Source organism: Neomonachus schauinslandi, chromosome 4 (genome assembly GCF_002201575.2).
Source record: "Neomonachus schauinslandi chromosome 4, ASM220157v2, whole genome shotgun sequence".
NCBI lineage: Eukaryota > Metazoa > Chordata > Mammalia > Carnivora > Phocidae > Neomonachus > Neomonachus schauinslandi.
Genome location: NC_058406.1, coordinates 133698148 through 133717640, shown reverse-complemented (window position 1 = coordinate 133717640; position 19493 = coordinate 133698148). Strand labels below are relative to the sequence as shown.

Here is a 19493-nt window from a genome sequence, read left to right as displayed (position 1 = left end):
CCAGGACCCTGAGATCATGACCTGAGCCAAAGGCAGATGCCCAACTGACTGAGCCACCCAGGTGTCCCTGATCCTTGTCCATCTGTCTTATAAAAAATAATGTTTAGGGGCGCCTGGGTGGCTCAGTTGGTTAAGCGACTGCCTTCGGCTCAGGTCATGATCCTGGAGTCCCGGGATCGAGTCCCACATCGGGCTCCCTGCTCAGCAAGGAGTCTGCTTCTCCCTCTGACCCTCCTCTCTCTCATGCTCTCTGTCTCTCATTCTCTCTCTCTCAAATAAATAAAATCTTAAAAAAAAAATAATGTTTAGCTTATCAAAAATATCAACCACTAATTTAAGACTTCATTTTGGAATTCTTTCAAAATGCTGTTAATCCTCTCATACACAGAAAAATAACATTTGGGGTCAGAGTTTAGGATAGAATTTACATGTCCTCTCCTGGAGCTCTGAATAATTTCCTTTCATGATTTCCAAAAGTTCACTTATGCATAAGCCCTTATTCTGCCGGGTTTTATGGTGACTTCATGAAAAAGGAAGACAGATTTCCTCTTGAGGAAGTTATTGATGGATGCTCTTTTATCTGTCCCTGGAAAGTATTTAAAAAAAAAAAAAGTGCAGGCTGTGTGCAATTACATACCTCAATGCTGCTGTCAGGGATTTTAAACTAATAAATAACCAATCTAGCTGTGTTTAGTTATAGAATTCATTTTTAAAAGTCACTCCTGTTTTTCCACTCCCCACCTCCCACTCTAGGATCCAGTCAAATGGAAATACCTGACTTTTCCCACCCCATCCTGTCTCCTGTTCTCATTTGCTTCCCTCCTTCTCCTCCTCTTTCCTTCTATTTCCCTTCTGCCTTTACATATTTTCTCTTCATGCATGTTCTCATTCATGCATTCTCATACAGTTGTTCTCTCTCATTCTGTCACTCAACAATACTTTCTGAATACCTGTGTACTGGATACTATTCTAAGTGGACAGAGGCTTGGCTGAGCACAGGGAAGAACACAGCAGGAGCAGAGTGCGTCGTGTACCAGAGGGGGTCAGAGAAGACAGTAACACCCATATCACACAGGACAACCTCAAAGGCTTGGTGCACAGTGGCAAGTGGCCAGAGGGTGGTCACAGAAGATGGCATTGCATAAATCAAATATCTTGCTGCTATGAGGACAGTGAAGGGGTCCTAAACAAGAGTGAAAGCTGGAAGATCCCCCAGACAGCAGGGTTTTAATGGTTTGCCCATGTGCAATTCACAGAGTGGAGAGATTGGATTCAGGATTTATTTTAGAGGTAGAGTTGACAAGACTTGCCTATGGATAGGATGTAAGAAGTGAGACTAAAAGAGGAAATGGAGATCCAAGCTTCAGGCTTGAGCAACTCTGTCTCACTCTCACTGTTACTCTCTTCTTTCTCCCTTCTTTCTTTTCCTCTTTTCTTTGTTCACACTATAACTGAATATGGAATGTTCACATCCCTAGGTTAGTTCCCGCCTGAGTCTCAGTTCAGAACTCAGAAACCCCAAAAAGCTTTCCTGAGGTCCCCCACAGTGGGGCAAAGACATACCCACATGATACCTGACCCTGTCTCTCTCCGGGCATCAATTTTCACGTTGTTCACAAGGACGGCTAACACAGAGGCTGCAAGCATGAACTCTAGAGCCAGAATACAGGAGGTTTGTGTCCAAGCTCTGTTACTAACCAGCTAAGTGAACTCTGGCAAGTTACTTAAGGAAGTCTCAGTTCCCACATCTGTGAAGTGCGGATAAGGAAAGTGTCTACTCATAGAAAATTTTGCATGAGAGGAGATATAATGCTTAGCACAATATTAGTACAGAGCAAATGCTAGATAAATGATAGCTGTTATCATCATCACCCTTACTACTTTACCCACCTTCTTTTAAGCAGGGTTCCTGCAGAATATCAGAAAACAAATTCAAACAGGAAATACTAAAATAATTCAGGCTTAGAAAAAAAATTAACTCCTCAGTAAAACAGAGTAAAAATGGTTAGTATGACTTATTGGTCAATTCAGATAAATGCATAGGTGGGAGTCATAGTTATCAACTATTATAGTCAGTCTCCATTTTCTCCACCTAATCTGGGCTTTGTGTTTCGGGTCCAAACATACCACTTACCAGATTAGATGCACCCACAGGATTATTTTTCTTTGAGGTCTCACCTGGGCAGGTGCATCTACAAAACACAGGGCAGAAAGAGACTGATTACAGAGGTTGAGGGGCGGAGGGCGTGACCCTTTTAATCTTTCTTTACTTCCTTTTTCTTTTTTTCGAGACGACTTGGCATCGTCCACTACATCCGTGGCAAGACCTGCGACGCCTCCTTGGTGGCGTAGGCTTGCAATTGCCCAGCTTTCGCCCTACACGTTTGTGGCTTCCACAGATTAGCAACCAATACATTTAGATCCCAGTCGCCTAGCTTTGCCAAGACGGTTAGAGGTCATTTGGAAAGTCTTTTGCCTCGAATTGTTCTCATTCAGAACAATTGTGGGTGGTGCTTTGGAGATTCGCGCTCTCCTCTGGTCCCGGTTCAGGTGCACAAGAAGAGCTAGGGGAGGACGCAGGTGCTCAAGAGAGGTGGGGCGGTGTAGGCACCTCGGTGGTGAACCCAAAGATCAAACCTGCAGACCCGGCGCAAAGTAGAAACTGAAAGTACACTGCCGGCTGATCCTACGGAAGTCATGGGAAAGGCAAAGCGCAGAGCCGGGCCGTGGTGTGTGCCGCCCCCCTTGGGATGGATGAAGCAGCAGGCGCGGCGTGGGTGAGAGGAACCAGCGGCAGAGGCCGCCCTACCCGGCACGGACTCCCGGCAACTCCGCGGAAGACCAGGGTTCTGGCAGCGACTATGGGCGGTGAGAGCTTGCTCCTGCTGCAGTTGCGGTCATCATGACCACGCCCGCCTCCCGCAGACCATGTTCCATGGTAAGCGCTCCTCTCCCAGGCGCACCAGTCCGCGCGCCCGGCACGCCGGGGGAACTCCAGGACGCGTCGCCGGGCCCCGCGCCCAGGCGCGTCCGGGAACAGCCCAGCCCTGTACTTTGGACCTGCCGAGAGCACTGGCTCTCCCACGGGCAGACGTCAGCCGCGCTTCGGCACCCTGGCCCACAGCCGCCACTTGCAGTCGGGACTGCTGCGCCTAGCCCACGGCGAGAAGCCGTCCCCGACGCCGCCTTTGCGTCCCGAGACGCGGCGCTGCAGCGTCCGCGCTGCTCAGCGGTGGCAGCCCGCAACCAGGTCTCAGAGGTAGCCAGTGGCTCGCCGTCAGTCTTCCCGAGCCAGCGCTGCCCTCTGTCAACCCGGCGCCCTGCCCGCCGTACCCGTGCTCCTGGCGGCGCCCAATTACTCACTGATGCCCGGGTAGGGGCCAGTTACCTGAGCTCGTGCAGGTCCCTACTCTCTAGAGAAGTGAAAGCGAAGCTCCCACGGGACGCGCTTTTAAACCCTATGGGGACAGGTCTCTGGAAAGCCCCGTTTCGCCCCCTCAGCGAGGCTGGGAGTTTCCGACTGGGGCAGTACCTCGTGCCCTTTGCCGGGAACCCAAGTCCTCGGGCTGGCACCGAGAAAGGCGAGTTTCGGGTTTCTGTTTTTTCCTATATGGGTGCTCTTTGGTGGAGGCAGGATTAAATAGGCTTGAGTCTAAATTCTAGACCTTGGCCGAGATCTAATATATTTTTATTCGTGTGGACTACGGACAAGGGCAGAGCTGAGGCGAGCGAGCTGGATTCCCATACGGCCAAGGGAAAGAGCCAAAAAGTTTACTGGATGGGAAAAAAAGGAGAAAAGGAGATGTGAGGGGCGAAGATCTAGTGAGGGAAATCAGAATATTTTATAGTAAATACTTTCTCATGCAAAAAAAAGGGGGGGGGGTGGAGGAGGGGGGGGGAAAAGATCTAGTGAGGGAAATCAGAATATTTTATAGTAAATACTTTCTCATGCAAAAAAAAGGGGGGGGGTGGAGGAGGGTGCGGGAATAGGGAGCAAATTGCTCTTCCGTTTCATGCCTGGCCTGTGCGCTTTGCAGGCTACACCGTTAGATCAGAAGAGCCTTTCCTCCCTCATAGGTATTAAAGAATCTTGACTTGGCATAGCCAAGACGTACCAGATCAGTAACAACATAAAGCGGGTGGGGTGGGTAGAGTATGGAAGACGATTATGGAAAAAGATTTGTAATGGGTGCCCTCCAGAAGTTTTGTATAGAATTAGAAATTAGGTATATCCCTATCTGCCTCCAAATGCCCTGGATCTCCTGCAATTATTTCTTTCCTGTAGCTCTTGGTTCTAATCCCTGCATCAGCTCTGATTTGAAATGGCGAGGTTAAAAAACAAAAACAAAGAAAGCGAGGATGTGCATTAACAAGGAGCTTTATTTCCTGAAGTGTATCTATATTATTCACCTACCAAAAGCTATTTGCAAACAAAACATTAGAATTCTAAACTTCTGATAAAAATAGTGATTATAATGTGTGGCTTTTGCATTTCCAAGAGATTTTACAAGAAGCTTAAGGATAGAGTTACTCTTTAAACTTTTCCTTTGCTGCTTCTCTGGGGAGTTGTAGTAGTTGAGGCCCTACTATGTGGTTCTCAAGGGTACTATCTAGTTTAGATAATTTAATCACATTTGAGGACCAAAAATGGAATAGTAATAAAAACAGGGAACCGAGAAAGATGAGAAAGCCTGAACAGGTACAAAGGAGAATCACACATGGTACCACATCAGTGTTTCAGTATCTTAAACAAAAATGGAAAAAACTATTTTATAGGATCCATTTATATGTCATATTCACATTCATGCACATGAGATTATTTTTTCTGGTCTAACCTCTGACACATAACCTGGTGTCATAAGAGCAAATATTTAGTGTCTGTTTTTCTTGAAATAGGAGTGTATGATGCAGTGTTTCAGAGCTTGACCAGGAAGCACCTTAGTGGGGTTCATGTGGAAAAAGATGGGTTTTTGTACATTCCCTTGACTGCACACACACACACGCACACACGCTTGTTTTTGTAGGAAGCAGTTCAGCTCAGTGGCTAAAAGCTGAGTTTCTAAACTCTTTAACCTGTCTCATACTATACATGTTATATATGGGGGGGAAAGTTTCTTTGTTCCTTAGATTCTCCATTTTCAGAACTGTGAATAATTGGTAGTACTTACCTCCTGAAGTGGTTATGAGATTAAATGAAATATTGCATGCAGTCTCATAGGATGGCTGCAGAAATGTCTTTAAGTGTTTATCATGGGATTTGTGGATAGAGTTTACGGAGCAGTGTTAATATTGATTGTGGCAGAAATTAGATTTATTTATATGAGGATAATCAAATTTATTTTTGTAATCTTAACGAGCTGATTTCCATACAACTCATGGTTGTTTTCTGTTTATTAACTTTTTCTTCTCTTTATGCATAAATTGCCAATTGTGCATAATTGCTTGTGCCAATTGTTCATATTAAAGCCAAGTCATATTATATATTCAGAATTCAGATAATGTTTTCTATTCCATCCTGAATATCTTTTGAGTATTTCTTTTAATTCCCAGTGAAAATGGGTCTATGAAATGTTTATAGTGGACATTCAATAAGCACTTACTTGTCTTAAAGAGGGATGAAAGATTGCATTTGATAGGCTGTAGAAACTAATTTATGTTCACTTTGACCCCATAACTTATGCAGCTGAGGATTGCATGTATTATTTGGCTTAAATTAAAAACCAACAAGAATTTTTTTTTTAGACAGCCATCATTCTGGTGTAACCAAATTCCCTATTGAGAAACAAATTCTCCAGTTTCAATCCCTTCAGGAAATCTAAAGACAAAATTCCACAGGCCCAAGCTTGCCTTGCATTATTCCTTATGGTCTGTCTTTTCTGTAATTTAAAGAAAAGCTCAGGGTCATGAAAGGGGTGAATGTCTATGCATAATCTGAAACAAAACAGAATAAAAGCAGAGTTTTTTCCTCTTGTGACAACAATGTCAAAAGCATGCTCAAACTAGGCAATATTAATATGTTTATTCTCTGGATGGTGTGGAGAAAAGACTTCAATTGCAGACCAAACTGCAGTTGTTAATTTGAGAGGTGGGAACATGTGAGATGTGGGTCTGAAGCCCTGGGTGTGTTTGCAGTATTGTCCATGAGGCAATTTCAAGTCTAAAGAAATACTTTATTGGGATGGCCAGGGAGATTCTTAGAATTAAGGTCTTGAAAGTTGAAAGGGACAGTAAGGGATCATTTAGTCTAAAGTTTTCATTTTACAGATCAGTTAAATTAAACTTAAAAGATGCTGTCATTCACTTAGTCACACAACCCATTGTCACACAACCCCTTGTCACACCAAGACAAAAACCCCAAGTCTCCATACCCCAACCCTCTGTGTTTTGTTTTGGCTTAGTCCATCTGGAGCTAGCCTATTTAACAACAATGGCAACAATGGCTTTGTCTTTATAGACAAAGCAAATTATGTTTCATTTTTTAAAAAAGATTTTATTCATTCATTCATTCATTCATTTACTTAAAGAATGCACATGCAAGAGAGGGCAGGGGCAGAGGGGGAGAGAGAAAGAGAATCTTAAGCAGACTGCATGCTCAGAGCCTGAAGGGGGGCTCAATCGCACGGCCCTGAGATCATGACCTGAGCAGAAATCAAGAGTCAGATACTTAACCGACTGAGCCACCCAGGTGCCCCAAGGCAAATTAAGTTTCAGGATTGAGAAACTAGTTGTAATACATGAAAAAGACTAAGTTTTCTACCAAGCCACCATTGAAAGCACTGGTAAATGTCATTCAATGAATAAATGGATCGATATGAACTTGGGGAGCACTTACTGAAAGTTGGGGTGAAGAGGACACAACAGGTAGTGCTCATAGAAAATAAAACAACCTCCTTTGTCAAAACGTAAAAGATGGACCTTTAAAATAACATTTATGTAGAATAAAAAAGGTCTCTTTTTTCATTCTAGTATTTATTTTATTATATTCCCCTTAAAACTCATTTCAAGTTATATGCTATATAAATTATCATCTACTCTTTCCAAAGTGTTCCTTTTTGGACACCTGTAAGAAGACAGAGAAAATGAAGTTTGGATCTATGCAGTCTGTACAAATCCAATTACAAAGTCAGGATCTAGTAAATAAATAGCAATTGACTCTTCTTTGAGAATCTTCAGGATGAAGGAGCAATAGTACAAGAGAGAGGTAGAGCTATGTAATATTACATAGAAGTGGTTTCATTCAGAGGACTAAAGTAATTACATGTTATCAAAAGATTATGACCATTTCCGGTGAGGCAGTAAACTCAGGTTAGAATCCAGACCTGGCACCTATTATCTGGTTTTTACAAAAGATCAATTTGTAGGACTCTTTTGATCTTTACAGATAGGTATAAGGTAACAAAGTGCTTAGCACATGATGGGTACTCCAACATAACTATCATCATCATCATCATTAATCTCCTAAGTGAATTTTGCGGGCATGTGTATAGACTCTTAATGGCAGCTATGAATCAATTCCATGTCTTATTTTGTTTCTCTTACTTTGTCAAGTGTCCATGATATATGGAGATGAGATTTGTGTTTGTTCTCATACCTGCTATTTAGCTTGCTTTCTCTATTTGTAAAAATATGGGTAACAAACAGCTCATCATTTATTGGGGAGTGCTACTGACTTTTATATGACAGATAATGATACAATAGATGATAATATTATTGGGAACTTTATGATGTATTTAACATATGTCACAATATTAGTTCCTTGGGCTCCAAAGAGTATTGTTTGTAGTTCTAATCAAAAAAAGACACAGGTGTGGAATGTCTTGCACTCATCAAGTACAGTTAAACTTCATTTGGAAAATTAAAAGGAGATATATTGTCAACGTAACTCAAGAATTTGCAGAAAGATACAAACAAGACATTTTGGCAGACGTATGAAGAAATACATCTCTACATAACCACATTTTAATGTCTCTGGGAATAACGGGCTCTCCATCAGTGCATTATTACTGCCTGAAATGATACCATTTATAATTTCATTCCTTTCGATTAGACAAATGCCTCTAAGTAGGAAGGCTTATCAAAAACAGATATAAATCATTAGTTACCAGGGTGTGAAGTTATTTAATGGGTTTTTCTAACATGTCAAGAAGCTAGACAAAGCTGTGTTTGTAGAAAATATGGGTCTCTGGACACATAGAAACAAAGAATATACTGAAAAGATAGAGTGTCAAAATGTAAATGTCAACTTTGTCACAGTTCTGGGAAGGGTTAACCCTTTAAGGTCCATCATTAAAAAGAAAGAATATAATCACAGTACCATGGAAATAAAGGTGCAGTGCTGCCTCCAGGAAGAGGCTGGGTACTTGGACAATCATCAAGGTTTACATAAATATACGTGCCGTAAATCATAAGATTTCAAAAATGTGTAACTTTTTTTTACCTGTAGTTTACCTGTTTACCTGTAGATGCCTTTTCTTGTAGGAATGTTCAATATAAATCAAAACTGAATAAACTAATTTATACCCTAGAGTGTTATTCAAAGGCAGAGAGTCTGCTTTCATCACACCTGTCCAGTGCTTTTCCAAAGAGTAATTTTTAAGTAAAAAAATAAAAGAAATCTAAACTCTAAAATGCAGCCCTACCTTGGTTGTTACATAATACCGAATTTTAGGGTCTTCCCACACTATCCAAAAGCCAAGGTGCATTTCGAAAAGTTACTAGAAATAAATGGTCAGGCCGATTGAAACAACACAAACGATGTAATATGACTTGCAACATTCAGCTTATTCTTACTCACTGTTCAATTTAGTTTCTTTTAGGTATATCTTTGGAATTCCTCCCCTGATCCTTGTTCTGTTGCCAGTAGCATCATCCGATTGTGATATTGAAGGTAAAGACGGCAGAGAGTATCAGCACGTTCTAATGATCAGCATCAATGACTTGGTATGTGCTTGTTTGTTTTCCTCACATTTTAACAGTTTCATATTCAAGTATCTGTCTGTATTCCTTGAAAGAAAGTGAAATAACTAAAGAGCAAAATTTAAAGAGCTACTAACTACCTATTTTTATAGTTGGCATCATTATATCTTTTTAAAATAATTCTTTAGTAGGCCTTCAGATTCCCACAGCTATCCATTTCCTCTCAGTTTCCTTCACTACCACATTTCTTGTAAGCATAATTTAGCACAACTACCTGCATTTCCTCACTTCCTGATGACAGTCCCTGTAGAAGCACTGTAATAGAAGAGGGAAAATAACAGAATACAATATCAAAACTATCATTAAAAAAAGATGTATAGTTATTTCATCTGAATGTGTGTACATGCATATGCATTATATAGGTATTTTTATACACATGTATATATGTAATTTGCTGTGAATTAATTTCTTAATTTACTATGGACTTTTTTTACAATATAATTTATATCTTAGAGTAGTTTTAAGTTCGCAGAAAGTAGAGAATTACCATATACCCACTCGTCCTCTGTACAGTTTCCCCTATTATTAACATCTTGCATTTATGTGGTACATTTGTTAAATTGATGAACCAATATTGGTACATTATTATTAATTAAGGTCCATAGCTGACATTAGGGTTCAGCTTTTGTGTTGTACAGTTCTATGGGTTTTAGCAAATGTAGGGTCATGTATCCACCATTACATTATCATGCAGAATAGTTTCACTGCCCTTAAAGATCCTTTGTGCTCCACTTATTTATCCCCCCTCTTCCCCTCCCTTTGAATGCATGGCAACCACCAGTCTGTTTATGGTCTCTATACTTTCGCCTTTCTAGAATGTCATATAGTTGGAATCATGCAGTATATAGCTTTTTTAGACTGGATTCTTTCACTTGGCAATGTATATTTAAGGTTCCTCCATGATTTTTTGTGGCTTAATAGTTCATTTCTTTTATTGCTCAATAAAATTCCATTGAGTGGGTGTACCACAGTTTGTTTTTCCGTTCACTGATTGAAGGACATGTCTTGGTTGCTTCCTATTTTTGGCAATTATGAATAAAACTATAAGCATTCGTGTGCAGGGTTCTGTATGGACATACGTTTTCAACTCACTTGGATAAATATCTAGGAGAGTGATTGCTGGATCATATGGTAAGACTATGTTTAGTTTTATATAAAACTATCCAAGTGTCCTCCAAAATGATAGTACCATTTTGCATTTTCACCAGCAATGGATGAGAGTTCCTGATGCCTCACATTCTCACCGGTATTTGGTGTTGTCCATGTTTTGAATTTTAGCCATTCAAATAGGTGTGTCATGGCATCTCATTGTTGCTTTAATCAGCAGTTCCCTAAAGTCATAGGATGTTGAATATCTTTTCATATACTTTATTGCCATCTGTCTATATTGATCAATGAGGTATCTGAATTCACATCTAAGCTGACATCTTAACAATACTAAGTCTTCTTATAGGGAAATATATTTCCATTTATTTAGATCTTTCTTTGATTTCTTTCTTCAGTTTATATTTTTCCTCATATAGATCCTATTTACATTTTTCCTCATATAGATCCTGTTTACATTTTCTTAGATCTATACCTAGGGTGCTATTGTAAATAGTGTTGTGTTTTGAATTTTAGATTCCAATTGTCCCTTGCAGATATATAGGAAAGCAATTGGCTTTTGTATATTAACCTTGTATCTTGAAACCTTACTATAATTACTTATTAGTTCCAGGAGTTGTTCTTGTTGTTGATCCCTTGGGATTTTCTACACAATTATGTCACCTACAAAAATAATTTTTTTATAATCTAATAGCTGTATCAACATAATGGGATGTGTTGATTTAAAAGATAATCAGTTCTTGAAGTCTTAAAGGGCAAAGGAAAACCCTCTCAAATGTTCATAAGATGGAAGAAATTGTCTAATCTGCCCCCTCCCGCCATTCCACTATCATCTTCTCCACATACTTATACTCAAGTGGCATGACACTTTGGGAAATTCATTGTTCCAACTCTTGAAGGGATATGGGAAATTCAAGATAATATAGTTTTTAAAAGATTTTATTTATTTATTCGACAGAGAGAGTACAAGCAAGGGGAGCGGTAGGGAGAGGGAGAAACAGGCTCCCACTGAGCAGAGAGCCCAACGTGGGGCTAAATCCCAGGACCCTGGGATCATGACTGAGCTGAAGGCAGATGCTTAACCGACTGAGCCACCCAGGCGCCCCAAGATAATATTGAACAGGGACAACAGAGGTCCCTGATTTTGCCCATTGACAAGGAAAAAAGTATACACTAAATGGCAGTTATCCCATTTCGCATTTCGTGAAGTTTTGACAGTTGACATTTGCTGCATTAATTAATGCTACTAAATTAATGTTTTTGAGTCAAGATAATGCTTTTATTTAATTTTATTACCTAGGCAAAGAATCAACTAGTGTTAGTCCTACAACACTTTTAAATAACTATATGTGCATAAAACTGCAAAGAAAATTGCTATTGGAATCCAAAAGGAGAGTTTTGTCTACCAGATTCATAGCACAATTTTTGGAAATGTAGAGTTTATCTCGTTAAAATGCACAACAGCAACAAAAACAACAGCAGCAACAATGATACTGTTAAAACAATACCTGTTGGTGCCTGGGTGGCGCAGTTGGTTAAGAGGCCAACTCTTGGTTTGGCTCAGGTCATGATCACAAGTTTGTGAGAACAAGCCCCGCATGGGCTCAGCACTCAGTGCAGAGTCTGCTTGACTCTCTCCCTCTCCTTTTCCGTCTCCCCCCTTCCCCACTCTCTCTTTCTCTCTCAAATAAATAAATAAATCTTACACAAACAGCAACAAAACCCAAAGCAAAACATGGTTACTCTTCTTAAGAGATTAATTCATAAGACGTGGAAGAGTATATGAACTAATCAATTCAAGTGAACCGTGCCATGACAGTCTCAAGAAAGTTTTCTATAACTATGAGGTGATAAATTAGAAGGAAGGAGAAAGAAGTCACCACAGATTATTCATGTCAACATGGCTGGTAGAGAAAATTCAGTCCCCTTATTCACTCAGTGTGTACTGGAGGCTTTACAGACATTACTGGGTTTGAGTCTCAGGAAGACCATAATAATACTAACATTTATGAAGCGCTTGTTTTGTTCCAGGTACTAGCCAAATACACTTTCACAATATGCCTGTAAGAGAGGTACTCTTATTACTTTTATTTCACAGAGGAAGAAGCTGAGGCTTGTGGCCGGCCAGTTTGTAAGGGGCAGAACCCAGATATGAGCCTTTGCTGTTAACCAGCACACTCTCCTGCCTCTTGATAGCAATATCGTGTTAGCTTATGCGTGAAACAAACATCTCTTTGGAGCCTGTTATTATGGAAAACGCTTTTGTGTGGTAAAGTGGTGGGGGCTTCAAGGTAGACACCATGATGGACGAGGCGTAGACCCTTCTTTAAAGAAGTTTTCCTGTGGTGATAGTTTAGTCTTGGTGTGAAGTATGCAAGTTGCAGCTTGAAAAGGAGTGGCTGCCATACTGTCATTCAAAACAAACAGACTGGTTGTGAGCTAGATTTGGGAACAGAAAAATATAAGCTGTGTCCTAGAAGGAGTTGAATAGATCTGCTTGGCGCTAGGAGAAAGACCACGTTGTGGGATAGCGCACTGATTTCCAGTGAAAATTTTTTGAACCTACACTTCCAATATCCATTTAGCATTTATTTACATATTAGAGCATTTCATAATATTTTTGCATGCATTAATAAAGATATATATAAAACAGAAGAAAATTCACAAAGGATGAGATAAAAACTACATGTAGTTAGAATTTCTAAAATTTTCCTCCCACACTGCAATGAATGGTCCATCGTGACTCCACTTTCAAGACCAGTGATAGAGCGGAAGACATAAGGGGATCTGTATTTTATAGCAAGATTGAGAGGGGTCTTGATGCAATGATACTTAGATTTTATTCCTAGCATAATCGAAAGTCCTTAGTGATTTGATCATAAAAGTAACAGTTAACTAAAATATGAATTTCTGAGCATTTATTATGTGCAATGTAGGCCATTAAAAATTAATAGTCTGTGTTCTTCTATACTCTATAAGGATGGTGGATACACATGTCACGATAATACAAAATGATAATAGCAGTACATTACAAAAAGTTTCATACACATTATCTTTTTTGAGCTTCACAATACCCCTATGAGGTGATGATAATAATAATAACTAAGACAAAATCAAGGTGTACCATGTGCCAATGCTTCTGTAAGCACTTTCTATGTATTAACTTATATAATTCCTAGAACACCTCTATGTAATGAGGACATTGAGACCTGGACAACAGAGCTGGCAAGTGGCAAAACTGGAAACCAAACCCCAGAAAACATGCTCATTATTATGAGGAAAAACAGGGTAAAACTCTGCTATTGTTTTGGCTATTTCAGGTCCCTTGCAATTTCATATGAATTTTAGAATCACCTTTCAGTTTTTAGGAAGAAGTCAGTTGGGACTCTGAGAGGGAATTTTTTGCAACTGTAGATAAACATGAGGGGTATTGTCTTTTCAACAATGCATAACAATGCTTCTGATCCATAAACACATGAACATGGGATGTTTTCCCACGTATTTAGATCTTCTTTAGTTTCTTCTAACAAATATTTTGTATTTTGCAGACTATAAACTTTGAACTTTTTTTTGGTTAAATGTATTCCTAAGTATTTTATGTGTCTTTGACATTAATGTAAATGGGGTTGTTTACTTAATTTCATTTTTAAATTGTCTGTGATTCTTAACACTGTACTCCTTGTATACCTACCTAAGTTTGTATCTTATTTCTCCATACTAGTCCATAAGTATCGTATCTTAAGGACAGTTTATGCTTGATTTATCTTTGTATCCCACAGAATGTTCAACAGAATACCTTGCATATACATAGTAGTTTTTCATAAGTAACAATATGAATTGTAATAATATATGATAAATAATAGATGAATTTAAAATTAATACCACAAGTTCATGAGAACCCGGAACTTGTTTCAAATAAGCTAGAAGTCTCTTTTCTTGACCATCTGTTTCTTTGGGAATTTGTTATGAATCAAATGTCAGGTACCTTTCTGATATTCAATATGTGAACTAGTTTGGGATATTATTAATTAATATTGTTTTTTTCCATAGAGATTATTTTGCCTAAACATGACTTATATGGTTGAATTACATAACTCTTAGTCACCAGAACAGCGGCTGGCTAAAAATATAAAGGCTGCTAGAGATGGCCATATACTTTCTAGGAATGACTCAGTCTAGTTAGAGGCACACAAAGGGTTGTTCTTTATTGTAAGTTATTAAATTATAAAATCCAATGATGAATAGCTTATAATTGGCTTCTACAATTTTCAATGTCTTTAACTCCATCTCCATCTCTGTTCAAGGGGCCTTCACAGATTCAACTTTTGTCTTTGCATCAATGGCCCTCTAGTTTACACCCTTTCATAAACTTAAGCACCAGATAATTTAAATATCAATTAGAAATCTTTATGGAGATGTACTGTACTTTATGGAGATGTATGTACATCATGCATAACGGAGAACTAATTATCATCACTTTTCATCTGTTCCTGCTTCTGCATTCTCTATCTTAGGTAGCAATGTTTGCATTTGCCCAGTCTCTCAATGCTGAAAGCCTGGACTCATCCTTGGCACCCTTGCTCCTTCATCTCATCCATCACCAAATCCTACAGATTAGTATACCTGCTCAACACCTGTACAAGTCATTCATTCTGTTGACTTCCACTACTATAGTTTCAGGGCAGGAAGTCATCGAACATCACTGAGACCACTTCCATAGCCTCCAGGGGGTTCCCTGCTGATCTCCCTGTGTGCATCTGTCCTCTTTGCTGGCATTTGAGTTATCTTTCCAAAATTCAAATCTGATACACTCTCTCTCCTTTTCAAAAGCTCTTTAACACCTTAAAATCTCTCTCACCTAATACCTATCACATTTGATCTTGCATTTCATTGGTTTGCTAACAAATAAATGATCAAATTCTTCTCAAACATTACTTTATAAATATGTCTAAATATGTTTAACTCTAATTAACATAGGAAAGAAGAATTTAAATTGTCTAAAATAAATCTTAAATTAGTTCTTCTTTTATTAAGTTATGCTGGAGGATAAAACAAATTTCCTGTGTATATAATTTAGCAGTATGACTGAGTCAGTTGCAATTTAATGAGAGAAGTTACCTTCTAAGAGGTAAGTCTTTTTGTTCTAGCAATGACTTTATTTTAGTTATAAAAATGAAATAAAAATACACTACTTAAAAGACAGAGACTTGCTGAGTGGATAAAAAAAAAAAGGAAAAGAAGGCCCAACTATATGTTATCTACAAGAAACCCATTTTAAGTATAAAGATACATGTAGATTAAAAGTAAAAAGGTTGGAGGATGATATGCCATGTTAACACTAATCAAAAGAAGCCTGGAGTAGCTATATTTATTTCAAGCAAAGCACACAGTAAGGAAGACTATCAGAGATAAGTAAAAAGTAAAGACATTAAATAATAATAAAGGGGTAAATTCTTTAGGAAGACATAACAATCTTTAATGTGTATGCCTAGCCATAGCATCAAAATTTGTGAAGCAAAAACTGGTAAACTGCAAGAAATAGATAAAACCACTATTATAGTTGTAGCCTTCAACACCCCTCTATCAGTAATTGGCAGATTCAGCAGACAGAAAATCAATAAGCATATAGTTCAACTGAAAAGCACTATAAAAACTGGACCTAATTGACATTTATAAAATACTTCATCCAACAACAGCATGATACACATTTTTTTGCAAGCTCACATAGAATATTCACCACGTTCTAACATATTCTGGGTCTTAAAACATTTTAACAAACTTTTAGCAAATAGAAATCATGTGAAGTATGTTCCCAAATTAAAACATAATTAAACAGGAAATCAATAATACAACAATAGATGGAATATTTGGAGATTAAACAACATTTTAGATAACATACAGGTACAAAAAAATGTTTAGATAACATACAGGAAAATTTAAAAGGAAAAAACTAAATGAAAAGAAAATACACATTAACAAAATTTGTTGGACATAGTGAAAGCAGAGCTTAGTATATGCATTAAATGCATATATTAGAAAAGAAAAAAATCTAAGTCAATCATTTAAGCTCCCACATTAGGAAAATAGAAAAGAGAGAATAAATTAATATTAAATTAATCAGAAGAAAAGAAATAATGAAAATTAGAAAAGCAATTTAAAACAAGAAATTAATAGAAAAAATCAGTGATACCAAAATCTGGTTCTTTGAAAAGATCAGTAAAATTGGTAAACTTTTCTCTAGCCAGGCTAACCAAGAAAATACGAAAGATGCAAATTACTAATATTAGAAATAAAAGAGAGGTCACCACTACTAATCCCATGCATATTAAAAGGATAATAAAGGAATATTATTGTGTTGTTTAATTTTATGTCAGCATGGCTAGGCTATTGTACCCGGCTATTTGGTCAAACAACAGTGTAGATGTGGCTGTGAAGTTATCATTTAAATCAATAGACTATGAGGAAAACAGTTTACCCTTCATGATGTGGGTGATCCTCATTTGTATGGACTGAATGTTTGTGTTCTACAAAAATTCATATATTTAAGCCCTTAACCTCAAGTGTAATAGTCTTAGGAGGTGGGACTTTGGAAGGTAATTAGGTTTAGATGAGATCACGAGGGTGGAACCCCCATGATAGGATTAGTGCCCTTGAAGCAGAAGAGACACCAGAACTTTCTCTCTCCATCATACGAGTACACAGTAAGAAGATGGCTCTCTGCAAGCCAGGAGAAGGGTTTTCACCAGGAACCAAATTGACTGACATCATTCAGGCACCTTGATTTTGGACTCCCCAGCCTCTGGAACTGTGAGAAATAAACATCTGTTGTTTAAGCCACCCAGTCTGTGGTATTTTGTTATAGCAACCTGAGCAGACTAAGACATCATTCAATCATTTGAAGGCTGTAAGAAAAAAGACTGAATTCTCCCAAGGAAGAAGGAATTCTGCCTTCAGACTCAAGACTACAACATCAACCTCCTTGGGCTTCATTGGCGTATCTTACAGATTTTGAACTTGCCAATCCCCACAATCAAATGAGCCAATTCCTTAAAATACACCCCCCCACTTCTCTCTCCCTGTTTTTCTCCTTCTCTCTCTCTCTCTCTCTATATATATATATATATATGCATATATATTTATTTATAAATTTATTTAAAGATCTCTCTATATATTATATATTATATATACAGATATATAATATATATAAATTCCTATTGATGGTTCTGTTTCTCTGGAGAACCCTGACTAATACAATTATGAACAACTCTGTAGACACACATTTGATAATTTAGATGAATGCAGCAATTCCTTAAAAGACAGAAATGATCAAAAGTCACATAAGAAGAGATAGATGATCTGGATAGGACTACATTTATTAAAGAGATTGAATCAAAAATTAATAACTATTCAAAATCCAAAGTGCCAGGTCCAGATGGTTTCACTTGTGAATTCTACCAAACATTTAAGCAAGAAAGTATATCAGTTCTCTACAAACTCTTTCAAAAACAGAAGGAATACTTACCAACTCATTCTGTGAGGTCAGGATCACCCTAATACCAAAATCTGACCATGGCACTGTAATAGAGGAAAGCTCCAGGTGAATACTTTTATGAACATAGGGGGAAAAAAATCTTAACAAAATATTAGCAAATGAAATCCTATGATGTATTAAAAAAATTATACATCGTGACTAAGTGTAATTATTCCAAGTATGCAAGGTTGGGTCAACATTTGAAAATCAATTAATGTAATTTATAACATCAACAAGCTGAAAAATAAATCATATGATCATAGCAATAGATGCAGAAAAAGGATTTGACAAAATCCAACAGGGATTCATTACAAACACTCTCAGCAAACTATGGATAGAGAATAATTTAAGCACACTGATAAAATTCACTTATAAAAATCCTACAAGGAACATATTTAATGGTGAAAAACCAGATACTTTCCCTTGAGATTAAGAACAAGTTAACAATGTACCCCTCTTATCAGTCCTATTCAACATCATTCAGGAAGTCCTAGCTAATTCAACAAAACTAAAAGAGGAAATAAAATATATTCAGAAGAATTGAAATGGTTTTTGTTTCCTGGTGACATGGTTGTCTTCACAGAAAATCCAAAGTAACCAAAAGAACTCCTGGAACTAATAAGCAGTTATAGCAAGGTTGCAGGTTACAAAAAGACAAAAGAAAATTGCTTTTTGTATACCAATAGTAAACAATTGCATTTGAAATTATACCATTTATATAAGCATCAAAAAATGAAATAATCATGGATAAATAAAATATGTACAACATATGAGGAAAAACTGTAAAACCCTAGTGAAAGAAGTCAAAGAAGAACCAAATAAATGGAGAGATATTTCAAGTTCATGGATAGGAAGCCTTAATGTTGTTAAGATGTCAATTCTTCAAACTTGATCAAAGCAGTTTCAACCAAAATACAAGAAGTTATTCTGTGGATATCAACAACCTGATTCTAAATTCACATGGAATATCAAAAGACCCAGAAAGGCCAACAAAATATTGAAAAGGAAAGCAAAGAGTGCTGACATTGCCCAAACTCAAGACTTATAAAGCTAGAGTAATCAAAGAAGTGTGATATTGGTGAAGTAATTGACAAATCAATAGAACAGAATAGACAGTCCAAAAGAGACCAACATTAATATAGTGAACTGGTTTTTGACAGAAGATAAAAGCCAATTCAATTGGAGAAAGGATAGTCTTTGCAACAAATAGTGCTGGAACACCTGAACATCTACATACGATAGACCGTATAGTTTTCACAAAAATTGATTCAAAATAGATCATAGATCTAAATGTAAAACGCCAAACTATAAAACTCATAGAAAATAAAATAGGAATAAAATCTAGGTAACCTTGAATTTGGTGATAACCTTTTAGATACAACACTCAATAGTACAATACATGAAATAAAAAAATAAGATTGGACTACATTAAAATTAAAACTGCTCTGAGAGGTGGTGCCTGGGTGGCTCAGTTGGTTGAGTCTGGCTCTTGGTTTCAGCTCAGGTCATGATCTCCGGGTGCTGGGATTGAGCCCTGTGTCAGGCTCTGTGCTCAGTAGGCAGTCTGCTTGAGATTCTCTCTCTCCCCCTCTCTCCCCCCCACCCCCCCTAAAATAAATAAATAAATCTTAAACAAAACCAACCAGCCAAACAAACAAAAACCCCCAGAAAACTCCGCTCTGAGAAAGACACTGTTAAGAGAATGAAAAAACAATCCACAGACTGGGAGAAAATATTGGCAAAGCACTTATCTGATAAAGGACTTGTATTCAAAATATCCCCCCAAAAACTATTTAAACTCAACAACAACAAAAGAAACAATCTAATAAAAAATGGGCAAATACCTGAATAGACACCTCACCAAAGAAGACATACACATAGG

The 19493-nt window shown here is 37.9% G+C and overlaps 1 protein-coding gene across 2 annotated transcripts in view; it reads left to right on the top strand.

Annotated features, from left to right (window-relative positions):
- The first annotated feature begins 2928 nt into the window (after nt 1-2928).
- IL7 (interleukin 7) overlaps nt 2929-19493 on the top strand; it is a 45278-nt gene continuing 28713 nt past the window's right edge. The window contains exons 1-3 of one of the 2 annotated variants that reach the window (XM_021688600.1): nt 2929-2938; nt 8807-8940; nt 11612-11614. In XM_021688600.1, the coding sequence (XP_021544275.1) occupies nt 2929-2938; nt 8807-8940; nt 11612-11614 (147 nt within the window). The remainder of the gene's footprint in view (nt 2939-8806; nt 8941-11611; nt 11615-19493) is intronic. The other variant, XM_021688601.1, reaches the window with a different exon arrangement.